Source organism: Coregonus lavaretus (genome assembly GCF_964263955.1).
Source record: "Coregonus lavaretus genome assembly, chromosome: 23".
Lineage (NCBI taxonomy): Eukaryota > Metazoa > Chordata > Actinopteri > Salmoniformes > Salmonidae > Coregonus > Coregonus lavaretus.
In genome coordinates this window covers 11,289,431-11,315,530 of record NC_140010.1, presented here as the reverse complement: position 1 = coordinate 11,315,530, position 26,100 = coordinate 11,289,431, and the positions used below count along the sequence as shown (strand labels likewise).

The 26,100-nt window shown below is 43.2% G+C and overlaps 2 protein-coding genes across 2 annotated transcripts; both read left to right on the top strand.

Annotated features, from left to right (window-relative positions):
• The first annotated feature begins 3,942 nt into the window (after positions 1-3,942).
• Positions 3,943-10,025, top strand: myadmb (myeloid associated differentiation marker b). Its single transcript, XM_084139907.1, has 2 exons — positions 3,943-4,104; positions 7,732-10,025. Exon 2 carries the CDS (start codon positions 7,864-7,866, stop codon positions 8,746-8,748), a length of 885 nt encoding a protein of 294 aa, XP_083996033.1. The 5' UTR covers positions 3,943-4,104; positions 7,732-7,863; the 3' UTR covers positions 8,749-10,025.
• A 1,791-nt stretch (positions 10,026-11,816) lies between these two features.
• Positions 11,817-16,660, top strand: ftr66 (finTRIM family, member 66; the record flags this gene model as incomplete). The annotated part of the gene is made up of 6 exons (XM_084188068.1): positions 11,817-12,410; positions 14,996-15,091; positions 15,255-15,488; positions 15,599-15,758; positions 15,891-15,950; positions 16,128-16,660. 6 exons carry the CDS (start codon positions 11,817-11,819, stop codon positions 16,655-16,657), a joined length of 1,674 nt encoding a protein of 557 aa, XP_084044194.1. The 3' UTR covers positions 16,658-16,660.
• Between the last annotated feature and the right edge of the window lie 9,440 nt (positions 16,661-26,100).

The window sequence follows — 26,100 nt, the reverse complement described above, 5'->3', positions numbered from 1 at the left end:
TTCCTCATATGTGCACCCAAAATGGCTGTCTCTCCAAAGAGAAATGTATGGCAGAACCAGAGAGCTGCAACGTTTAAGCGACACACGTTGGTCATGCCGATTTCTAGCCCTACGTAATATCATGGACACTCTACCTGCCCTTAAACGACTACTGCAAGAGATTGCTCAAGAACGTCATGGTGAAAGAACTGTTGAGGCCCGAGGTCTTCTTGCTCAAATTGACCTAGAATTTGTTGTGCATCTTGTTACTCTGCGTAAGTTGTTTGGGGAGACAAAGCTATTGTCTGACATGTTACAGTCACAAACTGTTGATCTGTCAAGTGCTGTTGACTTAGTAAATGCTTTAGTCCTGACATTGAAAGACCACAGGCAGGAGTCTTTCTTTGATGAGTTGTGGGATGAAGCATTGAATATTTGTGAGCAGTGTGATTCTGCAACAAGGTCAGTGGCGAAACGTCAGAAAATGCTGAGCTCTAGACTCAGTGGCTACTGCACGCTAAGCACTGTTGGTCAGAGGGAGGTAGAACGTGACAAAGATATGTTTCTCACATCATTTTTCTATCCTGTAATTGACAGCATGCTCAATGAGTTGAACAGACGTTTCTCCAATACAAACTGTGAGCTCATGAGAAGCATACAGTCTCTCAGTCCCCAGAGTGATACCTTTTTAAAGGAGAGCAATGTTTTTTCATTTGGCCGTTTGTATAATGCAGACATTGATGATTTAGGGCATGAGCTCCATCAATTTAAGAGAGTTTTGGACAGAAAAATACAGAGTGGTGAAGTCAAAAAGCCATGCAGTACAGTTGAGCTGGTTTGTTTTATTGAGCCATACAGGGAAGTTTTCTTTGAGCTCTTTAGACTGTGCAAGATTGCTGTAACCCTTCCTGTAAGCTCAGCCTCTTGCGAACGCAGTTTCTCCACACTGAAACTGATAAAAACCTTCCTGCGGTCCACCACTAGTGATGAGAGACTCAGTGATCTTGGTGTCCTGAGCATAGAGTCCAGAAGGGCCAAGGCTCTGGATCTTGATGTATTTGTGGACCGTTTTGCCAGACAGCACAACCGCCGTATCCTGTTGCTGTAGTGTATCTATATGATATATACGCTAGTAGCGTATGAGTGCCGCTGTGAGGAAAAAGAGATATAATGAACAATAAAACAACAAGCTTGAGCTTCTTAAGACACGGTGGGTTTATCTGTTCTCAATACCACCGGTAAAATGAATGGAGTTAGTCTGGTGTCCACATGAAGTTACGTGTGTAGACAAAGAGTCTGGTGTCCATATGAAGTTACATGTGTAGACAGAGACAGTCTGGTGTCCATATGAAGTTACATGTGTAGACAGAGACAGTCTGGTGCCCATATGAAGTTAAATGTGTAAACAAAGACAGTCTGGTGTCCATATGAAGACAGAGACAGTCTGGTGCCCATATGAAGTTAAATGTGTAAACAAAGACAGTCTGGTGTCCATATGAAGTTACATGTGTAGACAGAGACAGTCTGGTGCCCATATGAAGTTACATGTGTAGACAAAGAGTCTGGTGTCCATATGAAGTTACATGTGTAAACAGAGACGGTCTGGGGTCCATATGAAGTTAGATGTGTAGACAAAGACAGTCTGGTGTCCACATGAAGTTACATGTGTCTACTTAGATGAACCCACCGTGTCTTAAGAAGCTGAAGCTTGTTTTATTTTTCATTTTACATCATCTATCTTTTTTTCCTCACAGTACCAGTAGTTCCACACACTACTAGAGTGTATGTATGTTTGTATGTATGTATATATATCCCACCAATCCTCTCTCAAGAGGTTTTCAAAAAGGGGCAAACTCATGTCTCAAGACCTGCTTCTGTTGGTTCCCCTCTCCTGCCTGTAACTTTCCATCCACATCCCCAAAGTTTTGTGGCCCATTATGACATCACTCCATTAAGTGATTGCTGCATGTACTGCTCTAAGGAAACACTTCTCTCTCTCTCTCTCTCTCTCTCTCTCTCTCTCTCTCTCTCTCTCTCTCTCTCTCTCTCTCTCTCTCTCTCTCTCTCGATAGATAGATAGATAGAGTTTATGATTTTATTCTTTTGAATTATCTCTGCCAAACATCTATGTACTACAAATCTTCAAGCTCCACAGATGTTTTATGGCATCCACTAAACCTCTTTAGATATTTGTAAATTATACAGTGTGATACCTTTCAACGAAAGTTTATTTTATTTTTTACCAACTATGATTTTTCCTTTTGAAAACAAGCAAAGCAAGAAAAAAAAGAAACAAAATCACTCCAATCATTGCACACTTGTGTCGTTCAGACTTTGCAGGTCCAGCTTTGACATGATGATCTAACTAACACTAATATTGTAACTAATATTGTAACTGAAATATGTATGATCCTATGATGAGCGATTGCTTACTTCCCTTTCACTCTTAAAAAATTACTGAAAAAAAATGTGTATAAAAAGGTATATGTAGTATATGTTTGTTTAGTGAGCATTCATGCTGTCATTTTTTCCTAATGTGAACTATGGTGGAAATGTGCTGTCCTAAATGGACTTGCCCATATATGTTGTAAAGCCTTTTTTTGTACACCTGCTCATCAACTGACAGTGAAGTACACAAAGACACAGACACACACACACACACACACAGACACCTGTAATATTCTTGTTTTCATGTTGTTGCTGATATCCATCAGTGTTGTTCATATTGCTACATTGTGTTGACATGATTGTTGCTTTTAAACGAATGTTAACTTAATGTTTATTGTCTGCATCCTATTGGACTACTGGATGTTAATGTGTAACACGTTTCCCTGTTTATGTGCTTTAGCAATACTGTATGTCAATATGGTCATGCTAGTAAAGCCTCTTTGAATTGAATTTATTTTCTGATTTGGTTTATTTTACCTAAATGGATACAGGGTAGTGTGTTTTGTTTATAAATCACTCAGAAAGTTTTCTTTCTTAAAACAAAATGTGGAATCAACTGTCCACAGTAGTGGGGCTTCCATAAATAGGAAATGGCACATTGTTGTACCCTTTGTTGTATCCTGGAGTTTTGTTCACATTGAATATGAACCCTGTATTTGTACCCTGTACTTTTTAATTTTTATTTATTTTTTATTTTTTTCATTTTTATGGCACTATCTCTCTTGCATCTGCACTCTTGTACAAAATACGTGTTATAATAAATGTCATATGATTTTAAAGTAAAATAAAGTTTATAATCTTTGAATATCATGTGTTGCCAGTTTTTTTATGTGTGCCCCCCTGATTAAACATTGGCCCCTCCTTGGCCCCCCTAGTAAAATGTGTCTAGGACCGCCACTGCATGTGTGTCCTTCAGCTCTTGGTGCAGCTTTGTGCTGGATGCCTTCAATCTTTGACCCAGGTCCTGAAACGGATGTTTCTGAGTCACATACATCACGTTATAAGTAAATAAATAGTGGTTTCCAGGGGAACTGCCTCTGTTTCTTAGCAACATAATACAAATAATGTGAGAAAAAAGTTTTAAAAAATAACGAATAGTAGTACATGCAAAATAATGTATTATCTTGGTAGCCTAGCTACTGATGACATCATTCTGTAGCCCATAACAATCTGTTATTTTATCCAATTGAAGGACGTTGCTGCTTTAAGTTGAAACCATCGTGCCAAATTAAACCATATAATAACCAAATGACAATCAATTCAATTATTTTACCTGTAATTATTTCATTGACATGATTTCATTAATTCATATCAGGTTGTTAATATAGAGACTATTCAGCTACTGACCTATTGATTGAGGACGCACAGATCCAGACCTCTAGGCAACTCACTTTTAGCCTACGGAAAACACAATCAATTCTACTTACTCGAGAGCAATTTTAAGTGGAGGAGGGGTGGATTGGGATGACGCACAGTAGAAAGATGTGGAAATAACGGTTGAGTCATTTGAGACCTGGTTGCAATGGGCGGTGAGCTGGGTGGAAGGTTTTTTCGTGCTATGACTGTAGTAGACTAGCCTTAAAGTCAGGACAAGGAAGGTTACCATTGTAAACTACCATTCGATTGGAGATCCTGAGAGAGAACAAAGGATTTTGCAGTCACAAAACTAACGGAAAGGTAATATCTTTTTGTTTCGGGGTTATATTTGAGATTGTGTAATAGAATACTGGTCTATTCGAGAGCTAACGTAATCGTATATGTTGACTACAAAATGTTCTACAAACAGTTGAAACTTGTCCTAACTGCATGCTTTTCTATAGTTTAAACAGTCTATTGAAAATAATAATTTTCACAGTGAGCGTTGGAAATAAAACATCACTTTTGCACGGGATCAAGTAAATAGCTTGTAATTAGCAATATTTAAGACACAACATAGGAGAGTCAAGAAAATAACTGCTGTGGTGTTTGTAAAACATGTTTGCCATTCAAATGTTTTTGTTTTCTATGAATGACTTGATTGTGGATACACTTGTTTATTTTGTAAAACTGAGAAACTCCAGGGCGTGGCACAATTTGCACGTCACACCTCAACTCAGACTGTGGTTGTCAATAGGCAACCAGAATAACGGGGAAGTTGTAAACCGATTTCAGCTGACTCTTTTGAATATGAGGGCTCTGATATACACTACGTGACCAAAAGTATGTGGACACCTGCACGTCGAACATCTGATTCCAAAATCATGTGCATTAATATGGAGTTGGTCCCCCCTTTGCTGTTATAAGAGCTTCCACTCTTCTGGGAAGGCTTTCCACTAGATTGGAACATTGCTGTGGGGACTTGCTTCCATTCAGCCACGAGCATTAGTGAGGTCGGGCACTGATGTTGGGCAATTAGGCCTGGCTCGCAGTCTGCGTTCCAATTCATCCCAAAGGTGTTCGATGGGGTTAAGGTCAGGGCTCTGTGCAGGCCAGTCAAGTTCTTTCACACCCATCTCGACAAACCATTTCTGTATGGACCTCACTTTGTGCACAGGGGGCATTGTCATGCTGAAACAGGAAAGGGCCTTCCCCAAACTGTTGCCACAAAGTTGGAAGCACAGAATTAATTGTATGCTATAGCATTAAGATTTCCGTTCACTGGAACTAAGGGGCCCCAGACCATTATTCCTCCTCCACCAAACTTTACAGTTGGCAATAAGCATTGGGGCAGGTAGCGTTCTCCTGGCATCCGCCAAACCCAGATTCGTCCATCAGACTGCCAGACCATGTGTGATTCATCACTCCAGAGAACACGTTTCCACTGCTCCAGAGTCCAATGGTGGCGAGCTTTACACCACTCCAGCTGATGCTTGGTAATGCACATGGTGATCTTAGGCTTGTGTGTGGCTGCTCGGCCATGGAAACCCATTTCATGAAGCTCCTGACGAACAGTTATTGTGCTGACGTTGCTTCCAGAGGCAGTTTGGAACTCTGTAGTGAGTGTTGCAACCGAGGACAGATGATTTTTACATGCTACGCGCTTCAACACTCAGCAGTCCCGTTCTGTGAGCTTGTGTGGCCTACCACTTCGCGGCTGAGCCGTTGTTGCTCCTCAAAGTTTCCACTTCACAATAACAGCACTTACAGTTGACCAGGGCAGCTCTAGCAGGGCAAAAAATTTGACTAACTGACTTGTTGGAAGGGTGGCATCCTATGAGGGTGCCACGTTGAAAGTCACTGAGCTCTTTATTAAGGCCATTCTACTGCCAATGTTTGTCTATGGAGATTGCATGGATGTGTGCTTGATTTTATACACCTGTCAGCAATGGTTGTGGCTGAAAAAGCCGAATCCACTAATTTGAAGGGGTGTCCACATACTTTTGTATATATTGTGTTTTTTATGTGAATGTAGTCCCGTGTAGCTCAGTTGGTAGAGCATGGCGCTTGCAATGCTAGGGTTGTGGGTTCGATTCCCACGGGGGACCAGTATGAAAATGTATGCACTCACTAACTGTAAGTCGCTCTGAATAAGAGTGTCTGCTAAATGACTAAAATGTAAAATGTATAGTGTCTACTATTGATCAGAACACATGTAAGCTAATAAACAAATAGTTCCCCTTATTATTGCAGCTGAACTATGGTGCATATTGAAACAACATCTGAACATTATGGACACATATTCCATTTTATCTTAACTGAGAGCGCATCATCAAAGAGCTGTTTGTATTTACAACACAACATGGCCTTAATGTATTTCTGTAGTCTTCTCCTTTTCCCTCCCTCCACCGTGGGATCATTAACTTACAGACTAGAGTTGGTCTTGTGTCTAGGCCCAGCAGCCTGGGAGCCCATAGCTCTTTAACTGAATTATGGGTGAAATCGAGTTAACCATGTTGTGTCATGACAACGCTCGTGACCCTGGCTGCAAACAAACACTGAGTGTCCTCACCCTCAAGCATGTGTGTGTGTATGTGTGAGAGCGGGTGTTACTGTAATATCCTGTTTTCCCTCCTATCCAGGCTATGTGTGAGCGTATCTCTAAAGGGAAGTTCCTCTGTTTGGGTGATAACGTAGTCTTTTCCATGCCACCCCTTAAAAGGCGACTTTCCGTGCAGGGACTCTATGGTCTTGTAAATGTTTTACCAATTTTCCTGACATGATTCCATAAGTACCAAGTAATGGCAGGGAGGGGATGGGTTTTCCCTGACTGGGTTTTTCTAAGGGGTTTACATTATTTGTGTTTCTCTTTCAGAGGGAACAAGAGAGAGGAAGAGAGAGGGGGAGGGGGAAGGGGGGAGTGGGAGGGAGGGAAAGTGTAAAAATAAAAAAGAGAACGTGAGGAAAGATGGAAAAGGGACTTGGCACCTTCGACTCAGTTTGCAGTTCGGCAGCAGTCTGCACATCTGGGATAAATCAACGAGTTGGAAAATCTTACGGGGGAGAGCGAGACAGAGAGAGAGAGAGGTGACTCACTGCTCTGCTATTCCTCTTCGTCATAGTGTTTAAAATGTGTCCTTCTGAGGTTAAGGCACAGGGCTTTCCCCATTTTTCCTCCTTTTTTCTCCTCTTACTTCAACTATCCTTTTCTGCCTGGCTGCTTTGGTCACTCTCACTTTGAGTTTGTCCATTTTTTAAATCTTAATTCATCTCTTTTTCCTCTTTCTCTCTATCCATATCCCTCCCCCCCTTGCTCCCACTCTCTGTCCCCTGCTGTCTGAACAACTACTTTTATTAATGTAAACATGTGTCTCTATGTTTATTTGAGTCCCTCAACGGTATGTAAACTGAGAACATGGACTCACTATTACTTGTGGAGGGGAGAGTGGGGGATAGTGGGAGGGAGCAGCCCTGAGTGTCTCTGGATGATGTGGAGGAGGCCCTTTTGCAGAGGCTGATGACAGATTGGCTGTGAGGTCGGGTGGAGGTCTCAGCACCACGCCTGTCTGAAAAGGGGGGGTGAAAGAATGTCCAGTGACTCTGATTCGCTGGTTTACTGACTCACAGAACAGGAATCCATCAGCTGATAAAGCCCTCTCACAGAGTATAAAACTGAAAAGATGGAACCTATACTTTCGATTCTCCTTGTACATGGTATCGAAATATGAAATCCTTGTTTTTGATTTATTTTCAACTTTCGTGTTGAGATGGAGATAATTACACAAATTGCAACTGTTGCTGTCATGAGTCCAAATATGATACCTCGTCAAGAATGACCATTGAAAATCATAATGGAATCTATACTTGCTGTGATTTTTTTTTAAATATATGAATGAATGCTGTCAATTTGTTATTGACAGCTGCTCTCTATTCTGTGTCTCCTTATAGATCCCTCTGCCACAGATGCACCAAGAACAGTAGGCCTACAGTATTCCACAGAAACACCTACATCTCTGGCCAATTCAGTCCTTCACTTCAGTCTAACCCGTCCTAGTTGTCAAGCATCATCCATATCCCATCATGCCGATAGTGGTGGTGCACTCCAACCCCCTGTTCTGGGTGCGTTTGTGTGCTCTGGTCTTCTCCTGTGTGGCCTTTGCTGTGACCGTCCATGGGGCCAACCTCTTACACGGTACAGGGGACTGGTGTGTGTTCTGCTGGTCCTTCAGCTTCGCTGGGACCCTGCTGGTGCTGCTAGTAGAGCTGTTTGGCCTGCAGACCCGTGCCCCCGTCTCCTGGAAGAACTTCCCCATCACCTTCGCCTGCTATGCCTCCCTGCTCTGCCTCTCCGCCTCCATCATCTTCCCCCTCTACTTCCTCAAGGGCCAGACCTCCCACAGCAAGATGCAAGACTACCGCATCGTGGCCACCGTCTTCTCCTGCCTGGCCACCATCGCTTACATGAGTGAGGTGAGCATCAGCAAAGCCCGGCCAGGTGAGGTAGCTGGTTACATGGCCACCGCCCCGGGTCTGCTGAAAGTGTGTGAAACCTTTGTGGCTTGCGTCATCTTCGTCTTCATCAGCGACCCGGTGTCCTACGACTCTCACGATGCACTGAGGTGGTGCCTGGCAGTCTACTGCATCTGTTTCATCCTGTCGGCGGCCATCATTGTGCTGTGTATCTGCGAGTGCACTGGCTGCCTGCCTTTCCCCTTCGCCCGCTTCCTGTCTGCCTACGCCCTACTGGCTGTCGTCATGTACCTCTCCGCCACCATTGTCTGGCCCATTTTTAAGTTTGACAGGAAGCACGGGGGCTCCTCCTCCAGGCCCAGTTCCTGTGGTAGCACTCTGGGACTGTGCGTATGGGACAAGCAGATGGCTGTGGCTGTGCTCACTGCAGTCAACTTTGTGCTCTACCTGGCAGACCTGATCTACTCTGCCCGACTGGTGTTTATTACTGTGTGAGGAAAAGGTATAGAGGGGAAGAACGAGAGGAGGTAGTTGATTTGAGTGGAATGGAGAGAGAGGTTGAGGAGTAGAAATGAAGAGGGAAAGAAAGAGGGAGGGAGAAACAAAGATATACTGCTTACTGTATTTTGCGTCATTTATATATCAATGTTCAGACATTAGTCACCTCCACACTAAGAGAAAGACTATACATAATTTCTGTTATTTCAGGCAAAAGGAAAATACCTTACACAATGATGGTTTTATGGACCCAAGAACTCTGATCAGATGTAAAGATCTTTTCTAAGTTTGAGCTCTGATTATCTGACACGCTCATAAACACAGTATTCCAAAGACAGGATGGATCTGCTGAGTATATTGACATTACTATAGATCATCTAAAGTCTTACAACTTTCAATGGTCTTTTAATAAGCATTACTTTTTAGACATTATGGAAGACTGTAGGTAGATTTTACAGAACAACTCACACCTTCCTAGTTTGTTTAAGATGAGTTACGAAGGGATATAAATCATTCAATCAAACCCCTAAGTAATTCCTAGAAGATTCGTACACTGCTCCAATGTTTTCAAGACTTGAAGTAGAACATTGTGTTTGAATTAATGTAAAGATATACTGTATGTTAGCGTAGCTTTTTTGCTCATTTTACATTCGTGTTTTCACAATTTTTATATTTTCATATTCTGCCAAGCTACATATCAGGAGTATATTGTATGTTGAAATAATATTTGATTAAGGTAACCGAATTCAAACTCACTGTGTAATGAACACTTACTGTTTGACACTTATGTGTTCGCTATAACCCATTCTCTGTAGGCTATGGCGTCTCCAAAAACATCTTAGAATAAAAACTACAAGTTGTTAGGAAAATGTATTATTCTTAATCTGGCCCATTGCTTTGTACTGCTGTAACAGTATGCTCTTGTGGATGAGAATGTCCACTTTGTCATAGAGAGGGAGACATCCATTTACTGCATCGTCCTCTCTACTTCCTGCTGTTACTAAACATGACTTTTTTTAATACCGCTGTGCCTGTTGAGACTGTGCATTGTGGAGGAAATTAATTAATTACATACTATGCTGTTTAATTAGACATACTATGTGCTGTTTTTTACTTAACCTCTTAAGGATCGGACCCTTTTTTTTCAATTTTCACCTAAATCTAACTGCCTGTAGCTCAGGACCTGAAGCAAGGATATGCATATTCTTGATACCATTTGAAAGGAAACACTATGGAAATGTGAAATTAATGTAGGAGAATATAACACATTAGATCTGGTAAAAGATAATACAAACAAAAAAACATGCGTTTTCTATTATTTTTCTTGTTCCATCATCTTTGAAATGCAAGAGAAAATCCACAATATAATATTGCAGTTTAGGCGCAATTTAGATGTTGGACACTAGATGGCAGCAGTGTGTGTGCAAAGTTTCAGATTGATCCAGTGAAGCGTTGCACTGGACTATTTTGTATCAAGTCTGCCCAAATGTGCCGAATTGGTCAATTGATACATTTTCAAGTACATAACTATAGAGAACATACATTTTGTATTACCATATCATTTTTTGTAAGTTTACACACTCTCAGGAATGTCATGATGGATCATTAGCTTATACACTAACTTTCACACATCTAGATTGCCGGGCAGGGTGGGTGTGGAGCCAGAGACAGCAAGGGTTCAAACTGTAGAACCCAGTTCCTACATTTGAATATGAAAATGGATTTGATCAAACAAAACTATGCTACATTTTATCTCTGGGACCCTCAGGATGGCGAATCAGAGCAAGAGTACATTATTTACCTTCAGAGGTGAATGTATCAAACCAGTTGCCGTGATAATTTTTGTTGTTGTTGTGCACTCCTCAAACAATAGCATGGTATATTGTCACTGTAATAGCTACTGTAAATTGGACAGTGCAGTTAGATTAACAAGAATTTAAGCTTTCTGCCCATATAAGACATGTCTATGTCCTGGAAAGTTTGCTGTTACTTACAACCGTTATGCTAATCACATTAGCGCACGTTAGCTCAACCGTCCCATATACGGGTCACCGATCCCGTAGAGGTTAAAGATTTGTCCATTGTTATATACTAGTATTTTTTTACTGATACAAACTTGTCTTGTGTTACTTAGTCATAAATCTGAGCATACAGATTTATGAGCCGTTTGGGTACGACTGCAGTATGTGACCTCTTGTGTTTACAGTCGGCAGGAATTTAGCTATGTGGGAACAGAGAATGGTGGCGATATCAGCTATCTTGATTTCCACAGATGAGCTAAATTACAGGGCCTGTTTCTGCACATCTGCTAACTGTCACATAGATAAGAGGATGTACTTTATATAAAAGGAGAGAGCCAACTCTGTTCATTGGGCTTTCAACTCTGAACTATTTGCGTGATTGTTGATTGCTCCATTTTTGCAAATCTTATAATAAAGTTGTTAGAATTTCCACCACAGCATACCACATCAGTGTTATGGAAACATACAATCCAGTGTTCAATAAAAGTAATGTGATAAATGATAGTGGGGTTCCTCAACAGTTTTTATTTGTTGGACATAAAGGACTAACAACACCAGCAAATCAGCTCCAAGTGAAATCTGTTTCAAGGTATTCCCACATATAATAGAGAGAGATATGTGATTGTATACAAATGTAAGCAAGGTTTGAAATTATTATGTTTTAGTCAAATGTTATATCTGTTTGGGCTTCTTGCAGTCAATTTGCAGTTTACAAAATATTTGTAATTATGTTCTGGCTCCTGACCATCCCCTTAAGAAGAAATCAGCCTGCGGCTGAATCTAGTTAATGATCCCTGAATTATAGCCTATCTTTCTTTGTCCTTGTTTATTGTACAAAATAAACTAACACTTAAATGATTTCTCAATGTCTCTCTCGATCTCTCTCAAACGTGTGCACACACACACACACGCGCACACACACACCCCAAACCACTGTGGGAGGTGTGGTTGTGGGTTGCTGCTTTGCATATGTAGGTTTATAAATGGGATGCCACAGGCGGCTCCAGAGAAGCTTATACAATCTCCCTCTGTCTCTGGTAGAGAATGGCACAAACAGGTCCTCTGGATAGAGACCAATTGTGCTGCTCAATTTGTCTGGAGTTACTGAAGGAGCCAGTAGCTATCCCCTGTGGACACCGCTACTGTATGGGCTGTATCAGGGGCTGCTGGGGTGAAGATGACTCCTCTAACATCTTCAGCTGTCCTCAGTGCAGACAGACCTTCACTCCAAGACCAATTCTGAAGAGAAACACAATTTTGGCACAGATGGTGGAGAAACTGAAGTCAGGAGGACTCCAAGCTGCACCCTCTGGTCAACGCTGCCGCTATGCTGAAGCTGGAGATGTGGCGTGTGATATCTGCCTCGGTGGTCAGATCAAAGCCATCAGATCCTGTTTGGTGTGTCTGGCCTCTTACTGTGCAGCGCACCTCCACACTCACAACGAATCTCCTGCCCTTAAGAAGCATACCCTGGTTGAAGCCACCATGCCGCTGCAGGGGCGGATCTGCTCTCATCATGATAGACTACTGGAGATCTACTGTCGTACTGATCAGCAGTGTGTCTGTCTGCTGTGTGTGATGGATGAACACAGGAGCCATGCTACCGTCTCAGCTGCAGAAGAAAGCACTAAGAAACAGGTAAGGACTGAAAAACAATAATCACTTGTCCTTCAACCTCAGTTGTTTAACCATGATAGAATATGTCAATTTCTGAAAGTATGTTATGTGCATTAAGAATACTTATGTCCATTCCTATGACTGATAACTATAAGGAAGGAGTATGTTTGGCGCCTTCTATACTGGGAGTGATGGATATCATTTGAACAATGTGAACATTTCCCTGATAATGATCAGAGTTGAGGCCATAAAATCTAAAGGTCAGAGGGAAGTTTCTATCAATATCAATAGAACTTCCTTTCCCATATTCAAATGTTAACTCTGTATCTGACACCTGCCTATATGTAACCAGGGATCTGAGGAAGGTATCCAATCCTGGATAAGGCGTGTCAGGTGCCTGTCATCAGTTCAGTCAGTTGCTTTGAATGTGGCAGCATTCACTATGTTTCCACATGCAAAACCTCTTCATCTCTTTTGACTATCTGACTGAGATGATGTGCCAATGTGTAACATGATACTCTTAAGGGAGATCTACATTTTCCCTTTGTCACGCCCTGGCTCTGGGGACTATGTTATGTTGAGCCAGGGTGTGTAAGTCTATGTTTGTATATCTATGTTGGCCTGAGTGACTCCCAATCAGAGGCAACGAGTGTCAGCTGGTTGTCTCTGATTGGGAGCCATATTTAACTGTCGGTCTTTTCACTTTGTGTTTGTGGTTTCTTGTTCCGTGTTTGTTGGTTTATGTAACCAGGGACGTCACGTTTCGTTTTTGTTGTTTTGTTCGTGTGATCATCTTGATAAAATAAAATGTTCGCATTCAACGCTGCGCCTTGGTCCTCCTCATTGGTAGACGATCGTGACAGAAGAAACCACCATAACAGGACCAAGCAGCGTGAAGAAGAGAGAGGATGGACTTGGGAGCAGTGGAGTAGGAGTCTCGACTGGGCCAAGCCAAGAGAAGAGGAGAGAGGTTGGACTTTGGAGCAGTGGGGTGAGAGTCTGGCGAGAACGATGGAGGCCTGGCCCACGGGGAGGAGAGACCCCCAGAATTTTTTTTGGGGGGGGCTCACGACGTCGGGGCAGCAGGAGGCCGCGATAGAGCGGTCCAGCGGGTTGGCAGAGGAGGCCGCCAGGTTACGGGAGTCACTGGTCACCAGGGGGAAGGAGGTTGTAGAGGCACGGCGAGAGGTACTGGCGTGTGTTGCCAGTCCGGTCTGGCCTGTTCCTGATCCCCACGTAGGGCCAGTGGTGTGTGTTCCCAGTACGGGCCGGCCTGTTCCTACCACTCCCACCAAGTCTGTGGTGCGCGTCGCCAGCCCAGTCCGGCCCATCCAAGCTCCCCGCACCAAGTCAGTGGTGCGCGTCATCAGCCCGGTCCGGCTCATTCCTGCTCCCCGCACCAAGTCGGTGGTGCGCGTCACCAGCCCTGTCCGGCCCGTTCCTGCTCTCCGCACCAAGTCTGTGGTGCGCGTCGCCAGCCCAGTCCGGCCCATTCCTGCTCCCCGCACCAAGTCTGTGGTGCGTTTCGTCAGCCCTGTCCGGCCCGTTCCTGCTCTCCGCACCAAGTCGGTGGTGCGCGTCGCCAGCCCAGTCCGGCCCATCCAAGCTCCCCGCACCAAGTCAGTGGTGCGCGTCGTCAGCCCGGTCCGGCTCATTCCTGCTCCCCGCACCAAGTCAGGGGTGCGCTTCATCAGCCCGGTCCGGCCCGTTCCTGCTCCCCGCACCAAGTCAGTGGTGTGCTTCGTCAGCCCAGTCCGGCCTGTCCCTGCTCCACGCACCAAGCCTACGGTGTGCGTCGTCAGCCTGGTAAGGCCCGTTCCTCCTCCACGCACCAAGCCAGGGGTGCGCGTCGTCAGTCCAGCACAACCCGTGCCTGGGTCATGTCCGGAGCCGGATCCGCCGCCGAGGCGGAGTGCCCACCCGGTCCCTCCCCTGTTGTGGTTGTTTGGCGCGGTCGGAGTCCGCGCCTTTGGGGGGGGGTACTGTCACGCCCTGGCTCTGGGGACTATGTTATGTTGAGCCAGGGTGTGTAAGTCTATGTTTGTATATCTATGTTGGCCTGAGTGACTCCCAATCAGAGGCAACGAGTGTCAGCTGGTTGTCTCTGATTGGGAGCCATATTTAACTGTCGGTCTTTTCACTTTGTGTTTGTGGTTTCTTGTTCCGTGTTTGTTGGTTTATGTAACCAGGGACGTCACGTTTCGTTTTTGTTGTTTTGATCGTGTGATCATCTTGATAAAATAAAATGTTCGCATTCAACGCTGCGCCTTGGTCCTCCTCATTGGTAGACGATCGTGACACCCTTCACCCACAGCATATCTGTTACGGGTTATAGAATGTGTAGATCATTTTATGACACAATATGTCCCTTTGAGTAGGCTTCTTTTTCTTTTTTGAGGAATGTAAAATGTAATAAAAACATTAAAATAAAATATGAACGTATGTTGAGTGTTATGGAGACTAAACAACCTTGCAGCTTTCACAAGCTAAATATTCAATTTGACAAAGCGAACGACTCACCATAAGATGAATAGCCTGCTATATGAGCCCAAAATATTTACTAAGATAGGCTTTATAGTTCAGTGGGTGTGTCCTTGTCCCTGCAGAGGCAGCTGGGGAAGACGAGGAAGAAATCCAAACTGAGAATCCAAGCCAAAGAAAAGGAACTGCTGGATCTGAGACAGGCTCTGGAATCACTCAAGGTGATGCACTATGGAGAGCCGTAGAGCAATGGCAGCCGCCACCAAGTCCGAAGCCACTTTCAAGCATTTCTGAGCTATATTTTAGTGGATGGGGGAGGTTTTGCGAGTTCGTTCATTCTTGGCTAAATTTATTATCTTGACCCCACTCTGTGTCTCCCACCAGCACTCTGCACAGACAGCAGTGGAGGACAGCAAGAGGATCTTTACTGAGCTAATCCGTTCTATAGACAGAAGGTGCTGTGAGGTAAGAGAGCTGATCAGAGCCCAGGAGAAGACTGCAGTGAGTCAGACTGAAGGGCTCATAGAGAGACTGGTGCAGGAGGTGGCTGAGCTGAGGAAGAAAGACTGTGAGCTGGAGCAGCTTTCACACACAGAGGATCACATCTATTTTCTACAGGTAGCATCACTGCTGCTCTGTCTTCTGTATAATTAAGGTGTCCAGTGTTTTGATTTATTTTTATCTTGTAATCCATCCCAAACTTTGTCTTCCTCTCTCCTGGATTCTAGAACTGCCAGTCAATCTCTAAATCGACTGAACTCACAGACACACTCAGAATCACAGTGGTTCCTCTAGTGGATTTTGGTCAAGTTCGAGCCTCAGTATCAGCACTCCAGAAGAGATTGGAAGACCTGTTCAAAGGGGAATGGCCTAAAATATCCAGGGCAGGTGAGACTGGACACTTTGCTGTAATTCACTCTGTATTGCATTAAAGCTGTTTTAAAAGTATTGAAAAAAATAACATTCTACGGAACATTACTACTCTTCACTGTATAAAGTCTAATTCGTATTCCTCTGTAGCGGGCACAGTGAAACTCCTGCAGTGTCCAGAGCCCTCGATCAGACCAGAGTTCTTATACTGTAAGTCAGTTTCAACTCCATTAATGGCCAGAGCGCTGCATCTGCTCTTAGCTCAGGGCTAAATCTGCATCTTGGCAGTGCTCTATGGATGCCATCCATCTTCTTGTTACCATTCCTTTCATATTAGTGTAGTACACTGACTCCTCCTTTCATACCCTCCATCGTCTTTCCTCGTAGATTCCTGTCAGCTCACACTGGACCCGCGGACAGCCCACAGGGACCTGAGTGTGTCTGAGGAGAACAGGGCGGTGACAGTGAGGGCCAGGGACCACTCCTGCCCTGAGCACCCAGAGAGGTTTGATCACTGGAGCCAGGTTCTGTGTACTGAGGCCCTGTCGGGGCGCTGCTACTGGGAAGCCGAGTGGAGCGGGAGTGGCATCAACATGGCTGTGGCGTACAAAGAGATGATCAGGAGAGGAGAGGGCAACGACTCCCACTTTGGACGCAATGACAAGTCCTGGAGTTTGTTCTGTTCCAGAAAAGGTTGTACCATCTGGCACAATAACGTGGCCACTAGAATCCCCACCCCAACCTCCTCTAGGATAGGAGTGTACCTGGATCACAGGGCAGGAAGTCTGTGTTTCTACAGCGTCTCTGACACAATGACCCTGCTCCATAGAGTCCAAACCACATTTACTCAGCCCCTCTATCCTGGCTTTGAGTTTATGTGTTTTGGAGTCTCCGTTAAATTGTGCCAGATGGAATGAAAGCGAAACAACAGCTGAGAGCAAGGCAGTAGCAAGTGTGAAAATGTGTTTCATGGTGAAGTTAATAATTTATAGTCTCAGATATGTCGCTCACCCCAGTTTCTATTTGTTTATTACTGAAGAGTTAAAGTATAGATTAGTAGTTTAGTTACGGTAGAGTTAATATCATTTGTATTTTGCTGGCAAAACAATCAAGTACAATAATTTCAATGCTAATTCTGCAAATACCTTCTTGTGAAGTGAAATGAAAAGAAAAGTCTACCCTGTTCCATCTATATTTACATTTACGTCATTTAGCAGACGCTCTTATCCAGAGCGACTTACAAATTGGTGCATTCACCCTATAGCCAGTGGGATAACCACTTTACAAATTGTTTTATTTTATTTTTTTAGGGGGGGGGGGGGGGGGTAGAAGGATTACTTTATCCTATCCCAGGTATTCCTTAAAGAGGTGGTGTTTCAAATGTCTCCGGAAGGTGGTGAGTGACTCCGCTGTCCTGGCGTCGTGAGGGAGCTTGTTCCACCATTGGGGTGCCAGAGCAGCGAACAGTTTTGACTGGGCTGAGCGGGAACTATGCTTCCGCAGAGGAAGGGGAGCCAGCAGGCCAGAGGTGGATGAACGCTTCAGAGCCTGAAGGTACGGAGGTGCCGTTCCCCTCACAGCTCCATAGGCAAGCCCCATGGACTTGTAACAGATGCGAGCTTCAACTGGAAGCCAGTGGAGTGTGCGGAGGAGCGGGGTGACGTGAGAGAACTTGGGAAGGTTGAACACCAGACGGGCTGCGGCATTCTGGATGAGTTGTAGGGGTTTAATGGCACAGGCAGGGAGCCCAGCCAACAGCGAGTTGCAGTAATCCAGACGGGAGATGACAAGTGCCTGGATTAGGACCTGTGCCGCTTCCTGTGTAAGGCAGGGTCGTACTCTCCGAATGTTGTAGAGCATGAACCTGCAGGATCGGGTCACCGCCTTGATGTTAGTGGAGAACGACAGGGTGTTGTCAAGGGTCACGCCAAGGCTCTTCGCACTCTGGGAGGAGGACACAACGGAGTTGTCAACCGTGATGGCGAGATCATGGAACGGGCAGTCCTTCCCCGGGAGGAAGAGCAGCTCCGTCTTGCCAAGGTTCAGCTTGAGGTGGTGATCCGTCATCCATACTGATATGTCTGCCAGACATGCAGAGATGCGATTCGCCACCTGGTTATCAGAAGGGGGAAAGGAGAAGATTAGTTGTGTGTCGTCAGCGTAGCAATGATAGGAGAGGCCATGTGAGGATATGACAGAGCCAAGTGACTTGGTGTATAGCGAGAATAGGAGAGGGCCTAGAACTGAGCCCTGGGGGACACCAGTGGTGAGAGCACGTGGTGCGGAGACAGCTTCTCGCCACGCCACTTGGTAGGAGCGACCGGTCAGGTAGGACGCAATCCAAGAGTGAGCCGCGCCGGAGATGCCCAGCTCGGAGAGGGTGGAGAGGAGGATCTGATGGTTCACAGTATCAAAGGCAGCAGACAGGTCTAGAAGGACAAGAGCAGAGGAGAGAGAGTTAGCTTTAGCAGTGCGGAGAGCCTCCGTGACACAGAGAAGAGCAGTCTCAGTTGAATGACCAGTCCTGAAACCTGACTGGTTTGGATCAAGAAGGTCATTCTGAGAGAGATAGCAAGAGAGTTGGCTAAAGACGGCACGCTCAATAGTTTTGGAAAGAAAAGAAAGAAGGGATACTGGTCTGTAGTTGTTGACATCAGAGGGATCAAGTGTTAGTTTTTTGAGAAGGGGTGCAACTCTCGCTCTCTTGAAGACGGAAGGGACATAGCCAGCGGTCAAGGATGAGTTGATCAGCGAGGTGAGGTAGGGGAGAAGGTCACCGGAGATGGTCTGGAGAAGAGAGGAGGGGATGGGGTCAAGCGGGCAGGTTGTTGGGCGGCCTGTAGTCACAAGTCGCAAGATTTTATCTGGAGAGAGAGGGGAGAAAGAAGTCAAAGCATAGGGTAGGGCAGTGTGAGCAGGACCAGCAGTGTCATTAGACTTAACAAACGAGGATCGGATGTCGTCAACCTTCTTTTCAAAGTGGTTGACGAAGTCATCCACAGAGAGGGAGGGGGGGAGGATTCAGCAGGGAGGAGAATGTGGCAAAGAGCTTCCTAGGGTTAGAGGCAGATGCTTGGAATTTAGAGTGGTAGAAAGTGGCCTTAGCAGCAGAAACAGATGAAGAAAATGTAGAGGAGGGAGTGAAAAGATGCCAGGTCCGCAGATATCTAGTTTTCTTCCATTTCCGCTCAGTTGCCCGGAGCTCTGTTCTGTGAGCTCGCAATGAGTCATCAAGCCACGGAGCTGGAGGGGAGGACCGAGCCGGCCGGGAGGATAGGGGACACAGAGAGTCAAAGGATGCAGAAAGGGAGGAGAGGAGGGTTGAGGAGGCAGAATCAGGAGATTGGAGGGAGAAGGATTGAGCAGAGGGAAGAGATGATAGGATGGAAGAGGAGAGAGTAGTGGGAGAGAGAGAGCGAAGGTTGCGGCGGCGCATTACCATCTGTGTAGGGGCAGAGTGAGTAGTGTTGGAGGAGAGCGAGAGAGAAAAGGATACAAAGTAGTGGTCGGAGACATGGAGGGGAGTTGCAGTGAGATTAGTAGAAGAGCAGCATCTAGTAAAGATGAGGTCATGCGTATTGCCTGCCTTGTGAGTAGGGGGGACGGTGAGAGGGTGAGGTCAAAAGAGGAGAGGAGTGGAAAGAAGGAGGCAGAGAGAAATGAGTCAAATGTAGACGTAGGGAGGTTGAAATCCCCCAAAACTGTGAGGGGTGAGCCATCCTCAGGAAAGGAACTTATCAAGGCGTCAAGCTCATTGATGAACTCTCCAAGGGAACCTGGAGGGCGATAGATGACAAGGATATTAAGCTTAAATGGGCTAGTGACTGTGACAGCATGCAATTCAAATGAGGAGATAGACAGATGGGTTAGGGGGAAAATTTAGAATGTCCACTTGGGAGAGATGAGGATTCCTGTGCCACCACCCCTCTGACCAGATGCTCTCGAGGTATGCGAGAACACATGGTCAGACGAGGAGAGAGCAGTAGGAGTAGCAGTGTTTTCAGTGGTAATCCATGTTTCCGTCAGCGCCAGGAAGTCGAGGGACTGGAGGGTAGCATAGGCTGGGATGAAGTCAGCCTTGTTGGCAACAGAACGGCAGTTCCAGAGGCTGCCTGAGACCTGGAACTCCAGGTGTGTGGTGCGTGCAGGGACCACCAGGTTAGAGAGGCAGCAGCCACGCGGTGTGAGGCGTTTGTGTAGCCTGTGCGGAGAGGAGAGAACAGGGATAGGCAGAGGCATAGTTGACAGGCTGTAGCAAATGGCTACAATAATGCAGAGGAGATCGGAATGAAATGAACTAAACATCTGGGAAAGGAGAGAGCGGGGCCTCCCTTACCACAACTCCCAAATATAACTCTCCCAACTTCCACCTCAGAAACTATAATTGTTTCACTGAAACACCCGAATAAAACTCTCCCAACTTCCACTTTAGAAATTAGAATTGTTGTAAACTACAGCGGTTCAATGTTTCAAGGAATAGACTCAACTTACTTTATTCAGCTAGCTAACTATGACGCCATAGCTAACTAGCATGCTAGCATCCAATAACACACGGTTTAGCACCAATACTTGGTTACAACAAACTACCAATAGTGTGTTAACACGCTAAACAGATAATTCGTGTCCGTGTCTAGTTCCTTTCATAACGCAGCAATAAGTAAACGTTGGCTAGCTAGCACAAAGATAATGTATTTAGCTGCTACAGTACTGCTAGCGTTGGCTAGCTAGCAATGGCTGCTGTGTTGACTTTCTTTGAGAAACGGCGTCGCTGCGAACGAATGTAGCTGGCTAAAATTATATTGTATTTAGTTGCTATAGTACTGCCAGCTGGTTGCGTTGGCTAGCTAGCAATGGCTGCGGTGATGACTTTGTTTGAAAAACGGCATCGCTGCGAACGAATGTAGCTGGCTAAAAGGATATTGTATTTAGTTGCTACAGTACTGCTAGCTGCTAGCTGGTTGTGTTGGCTAGCTAGCAATGGCTGCGGTGTTGACTTTGTTTGAAAAACGGCGTCGCTGCGAACGAATATAGCTGGCTAGCTAACCTCGATAGTTACTCTATACTACACCTTTATCTTTGATACAAATACAACTATGTAGCTAGCCAACATTACACTAATCAAATCGTTCCATTGTAATGTAATGTGTCATATTACCTGCGGAGCGAAGTACAGCATGACTACTCACCTCGCCTGACTACTCACCTCGCCTGCCGGAACTCATGTTCCCCCACTCTCTACTCTGACTGTGTCATCACATCCTCAATATCTTGATTCAAAATGATTTGTCATATTAATGGCATTGACATTTGTGTTTTTAAAACTCATTTATCATGGTATGTTTTATCAAAAGTATCACAGTGGCAACAGCACAGCAGTGTGCAAAAGTTCAGTCTGTTGCGAAATAGACATCAACAAATGTTATACTTTCTCTCTTTCACACACACACACGCACATGGCCTGAAGTTCCTTTTTCTTTGTTACACAGTAACCACAACCACACCTCCTGTAACTGCTGGTTGAACCAAGAAGTCCAATATAATTCCTCAATTTTCACTGTCAAAAGAAATCAATACTATTCTCTCTCTCTCTCTGGCTGTTTCTCATGTACTCTCTGAAATGGCACAGGCAGAGGAATTCATCTACCAGGACCAATTTCTCTGTCCAGTGTGTCTAGCTGTGCTGAGAAATCAAGAGGATATCCCCTGTGGACACAGTTACTGCATGCCCAGCTAACAACAAACATTTCCACAACTTTGGAGAATGTTCCCTTGAGAGTCTCATTGGGTCATTAACTAACGTTTTCCTAGGAATGTTCCCGTGACGTGCAAGGAATGTTTCCAAGAGACCATCCCCTTAATGTCAAATAGAACTTACCCAGAACGTGGTTACCATGTTCTTAGAACATAAGATATTAATGTTCTAGGCACGTTTCATGGGAACGTTGCAAGAACATTTATGTGTCCGCCCAAAAAATTTATACACATTACAGTTGCCGAGCCAATCAAGGCCCTGATTGGTGAACCACTGATAGCTCTTTTTCTGTTGGTAAAGTTAGGGATATTCACACACACTGCTTTTAACTTATGTATTTGGCACACATGATTACATTGTGCATGTTCATTCATACAGTAATTATTATTCAACATGTACTCACCTGGGATTTGAACTCACAACCTCTTGGTTCACAGTACTCAGATCTGTACACCAGCATGTCCATGTCAGATATCAGTTCATCTGACTATTCTCTCATCATTGATTTAATTTACTTATTTCAGCAATTAAAGTGCTTTCTGTATACAGATGTAGGATCTTAATTTGATCACTCGTTTGTTGGTGAGAATGTTCCTGCACAGCAGGAAATGCAAACTTGTTATGTATTCAAGGATTAAAAAGGCTTCTAAAGTTTGTAATTTCAACTTTAAAATGTCAGACTTGATTTGCCCTAATGTATAATGTATCAACCCCTACAAAAAATATCCATGAATTATAATCCACATAATAATCCTCACTTCCTGTAGCTGCAGGATTATTTTCCTGCTGTAGCAAACTAGCTCAAATTAAGATCCTACATCTGTAGCTGTCTAATGTTGGTGGGGCATATTAACCTTTTTTAATGATACTCCTGAATCACTATGATCAATAAAATATTTGCTTGAGTGTACTTTTAACAGAGCTGAGATTTACTTCAAAGTGCATTCACCCTATTCCTTACACCTATCAAGTTGTTTCAGATCTACACAAGTGCCTAGGGAGGAGGGGTTAGGGTTTCTTCTGGACAGGGCCTACAGTGCCTTGAGAAAAGTATTCATACTGGTTGACTTATTCCACATTTTGTTGTGTAACAGCCTGAATTCAAAATGGATTAAATTGATGTATTTTCTCACCAATCTACACACAATACCCCATAATGAAAAAGTCAAAAAACATGTTTTTAGAAATGTTAGCAAATTTCTTGAAAATTAAATACAGAAATATCTCATTTACGTAAGAATTCACACCCCTGAGTCAATACTTTGTAGAAGCACCTTTGGCAGCGATTACAGCTGGGAGTCTTTCTGGGTAAGTCTCTAAGAGCTTTCCACACCTGGATTGTGCAATATTTGCCCATTATTCTTTTCAAAATTCTTCAAACGCTGTCAAATTGGTTGTTGATCATTGCTAGACAACCATTATCAGATCTTGCCATAGATTTTCAAGTAGTTTTAAGTCAAAACTGTAACTCGGACACTCAAGAACATTCTTTGTCTTCTTGGTAAGCAACGTTGGGTAGATTTGGCCTTGTGTTTTAGGTTATTGTTCTGCTGAAAGGTGAATTTATCTCCCAGTGTCTGGTGGAAAGCAGACTGAACCAGGTTTTTCCTCTAGGATTTTGCCTGTGCTTTTATAAGCTTACCCATATCATGATGCAGCCACCACAATGCTTGAAAATACATGTAGAGTGGTACTCAGTAATATGTTGTATTGGATTTGCCCCAAACATAACACTTTTTTTATATTCAGGAAAAAAAATGAATTGCTTTGACATATTTTTTGCAGTATTGCTTAAGTGTGTTGTTGCAAACAGGATGCATGTTTTGAAATATTTTTTTTCTGTACAGGCTTCCTTCTTTTCACTTTGACTGAGGGACCTTACAGATAATTGTAACTGTATGTGTGAGGTACAGAGATGAGGTAGTCATTCAAAAATCATTTTAAACACTATTATTGCACACAGAGTGAGTCCATGCAACTTATGTGACTCATTAAGCACATTGTTACTCCTGAACTTATTTAGGCTTGCCATAACAAAGGGGTTGACTACTTATTGACTCAAGATATTTCAGCTTTTAATTTCTAATTAATTTGTAAAATTTTCAAAAAAAAATAATTCCACTTTGAAATTATGGGGTATTGTTTGTTGTCCAAAGAAATCAAAATTTAATCGACTTCAAATTCAGGCTGTAACACAACAACATTTTGAAAAAGTCAAGGGGCAATAAACAAAGATGCATAAATAATATGTGTGACCCCACTTAACTTTTTCCTCATGGAAGTGAGATTTGTACATCTTATTTAATTAAGTGCACACACAATAAACAAAACAACCAACGATACGTGAAGTCCACGGTACAAACACAAAACCAACTGGAACAAGATCCCACAACTACTGTGGGTAAACTGGCTGTCTAAATATGGCTCCCAATCAGAGACAACCATCAACAGCTGACACTCGTTGCCTCTGATTGGGAACCACTCTGGCCAACATAGAATTACAATACTAGATAGTGAACATAGAACAAAACACAATGAATCTACACACCCTGGCTCAACATATAGAGTCCCCAGAGCCAGGGTGTGACACACAAAGCTGGTACCAAAGTTCAAGAAATGTATGAAAGAGGAGACATCTATACACATTATGGTAATAAACAAAGATGCATAAATAATATTTCCATGTGTTGTAACGAAATGTCCATATAAACAATCAAAATGTCTGATAAATGCCATTCAGAATGGCAATAATGACATGAACATATATTGATAAGAATGTGAGAGCACCAATTTGATGTGGTGTTTCTGGATGAAGAGATCAATGCTGCATTTGCAGTTTGACTAAAATGTTGATCTCTTTCTCCTCAATTAACTCAAAAATAATGGGAGCACTTCCATGAGGAAAAAGTTAAGTGACAACACAGTGGACATCTTTCTTTTTTTTTTTTTTTTTTTTTTTTTTTATTTTTTATTTATTTATTATTTTTTTCGGGGGGATGGATCAGCTTAATATTGCAGATAGATTGTATCTTCTATCAATGTAATTGTCTGCATCACTTCCAATCCCCCATGTTTTTTTTATTTTTTATATATATATATTCCCCTTTATTACTTTTCAACCCCACCATCCTTTCCCTACTTGGAGTAAATTAGTGAACAACAACGCCCAGGTCTATACTTACTATCTACACCTTATGGACAGAGTTAATTTTACAATAATTCTATATCTATATATATATATATATACATACATACACATACACACACACATACATATATATATATATATATATATACATACATATGTATATACATATATATATATATATATATATACATATATACACATACATATCTATTTATTTTTTTGCTCCTGAACTTCTTCTACTCTCAACCTCTCCGATCATTTTCATGATGTCCATCCGGTTTGCTTCTAAATGCCATATCTTTCTAACTGTGCTCTTTCCCAAAAGCTCCCAACATACAACCTATATACTTATTATGGACACAGTATGCTTACATTATTAGCTATCTTTGTTATTATTTGTTGTTATTTGTTATTAGTCCCATCCTTCAACTCTATTCAATACCTCCCATCTATCTCTTAACACCATCCATATAGGATTTCTATTTGCCATATATATTTCAACCATACTGTGATGTTTTACAAAAGTTCTGAACCTTTCTATTCTCATTGCTTCTACAGATTGTGAATTAAAAATAAACATTTTTGCTAAAAGTATTATTATATTATTGATTGATTGACTATGACTTTTCAGATCACCCAGTAATGCTATCTGCAAGGTTAGTTCCAGGTAAATATTGCAATCCTTTAGCCATTCCTGGACCTGTGTCCAAAAACAAGCTACAAATGGACAGAACCAAAACAAATGATCTAATGATTCTATCTCTTCACAGCAAAATCTGCAAATCTGACATCTTTCTTAGATTTTCGGGCTTTAAGATAGCCTCTTGGAAACGAGTTAGCCTACAGCATGAAAACTCCGTTAGCATGAGACAAGGCCTTAAAATATATATATAACAGCAACACTACCAGCTTCCAATTGGCTCATTCATCCCCCCTCCTCTCCCCTGTAACTATTCCCTAGGTCATTGCTGTAAATTAGAATGTGTTCTCAGTCAACTTACCTAGTAAAATAAGGGTAAAATAAAATAAAAATACCACCTGGGCCATGTTTCAGTAACAAATTAGGAATGTTAAAGATATACAGTGGGGGAAAAAAGTATTTAGTCAGCCACCAATTGTGCAAGTTTTCCCACTTAAAAAGATGAGAGAGGCCTGTAATTTTCATCATAGGTACACGTCAACTATGACAGACAAATTCAGATTTTTTTTCTCCAGAAAATCACATTGTAGGATTTTTAATAAATTTATTTGCAAATTATGGTGGAAAATAAGTATTTGGTCACCTACAAACAAGCAAGATTTCTGGCTCTCACAGACCTGTAACTTCTTCTTTAAGAGGCTCCTCTGTCCTCCACTCGTTACCTGTATTAATGGCACCTGTTTGAACTTGTTATCAGTATAAAAGACACCTGTCCACAACCTCAAACAGTCACACTCCAAACTCCACTATGGCCAAGACC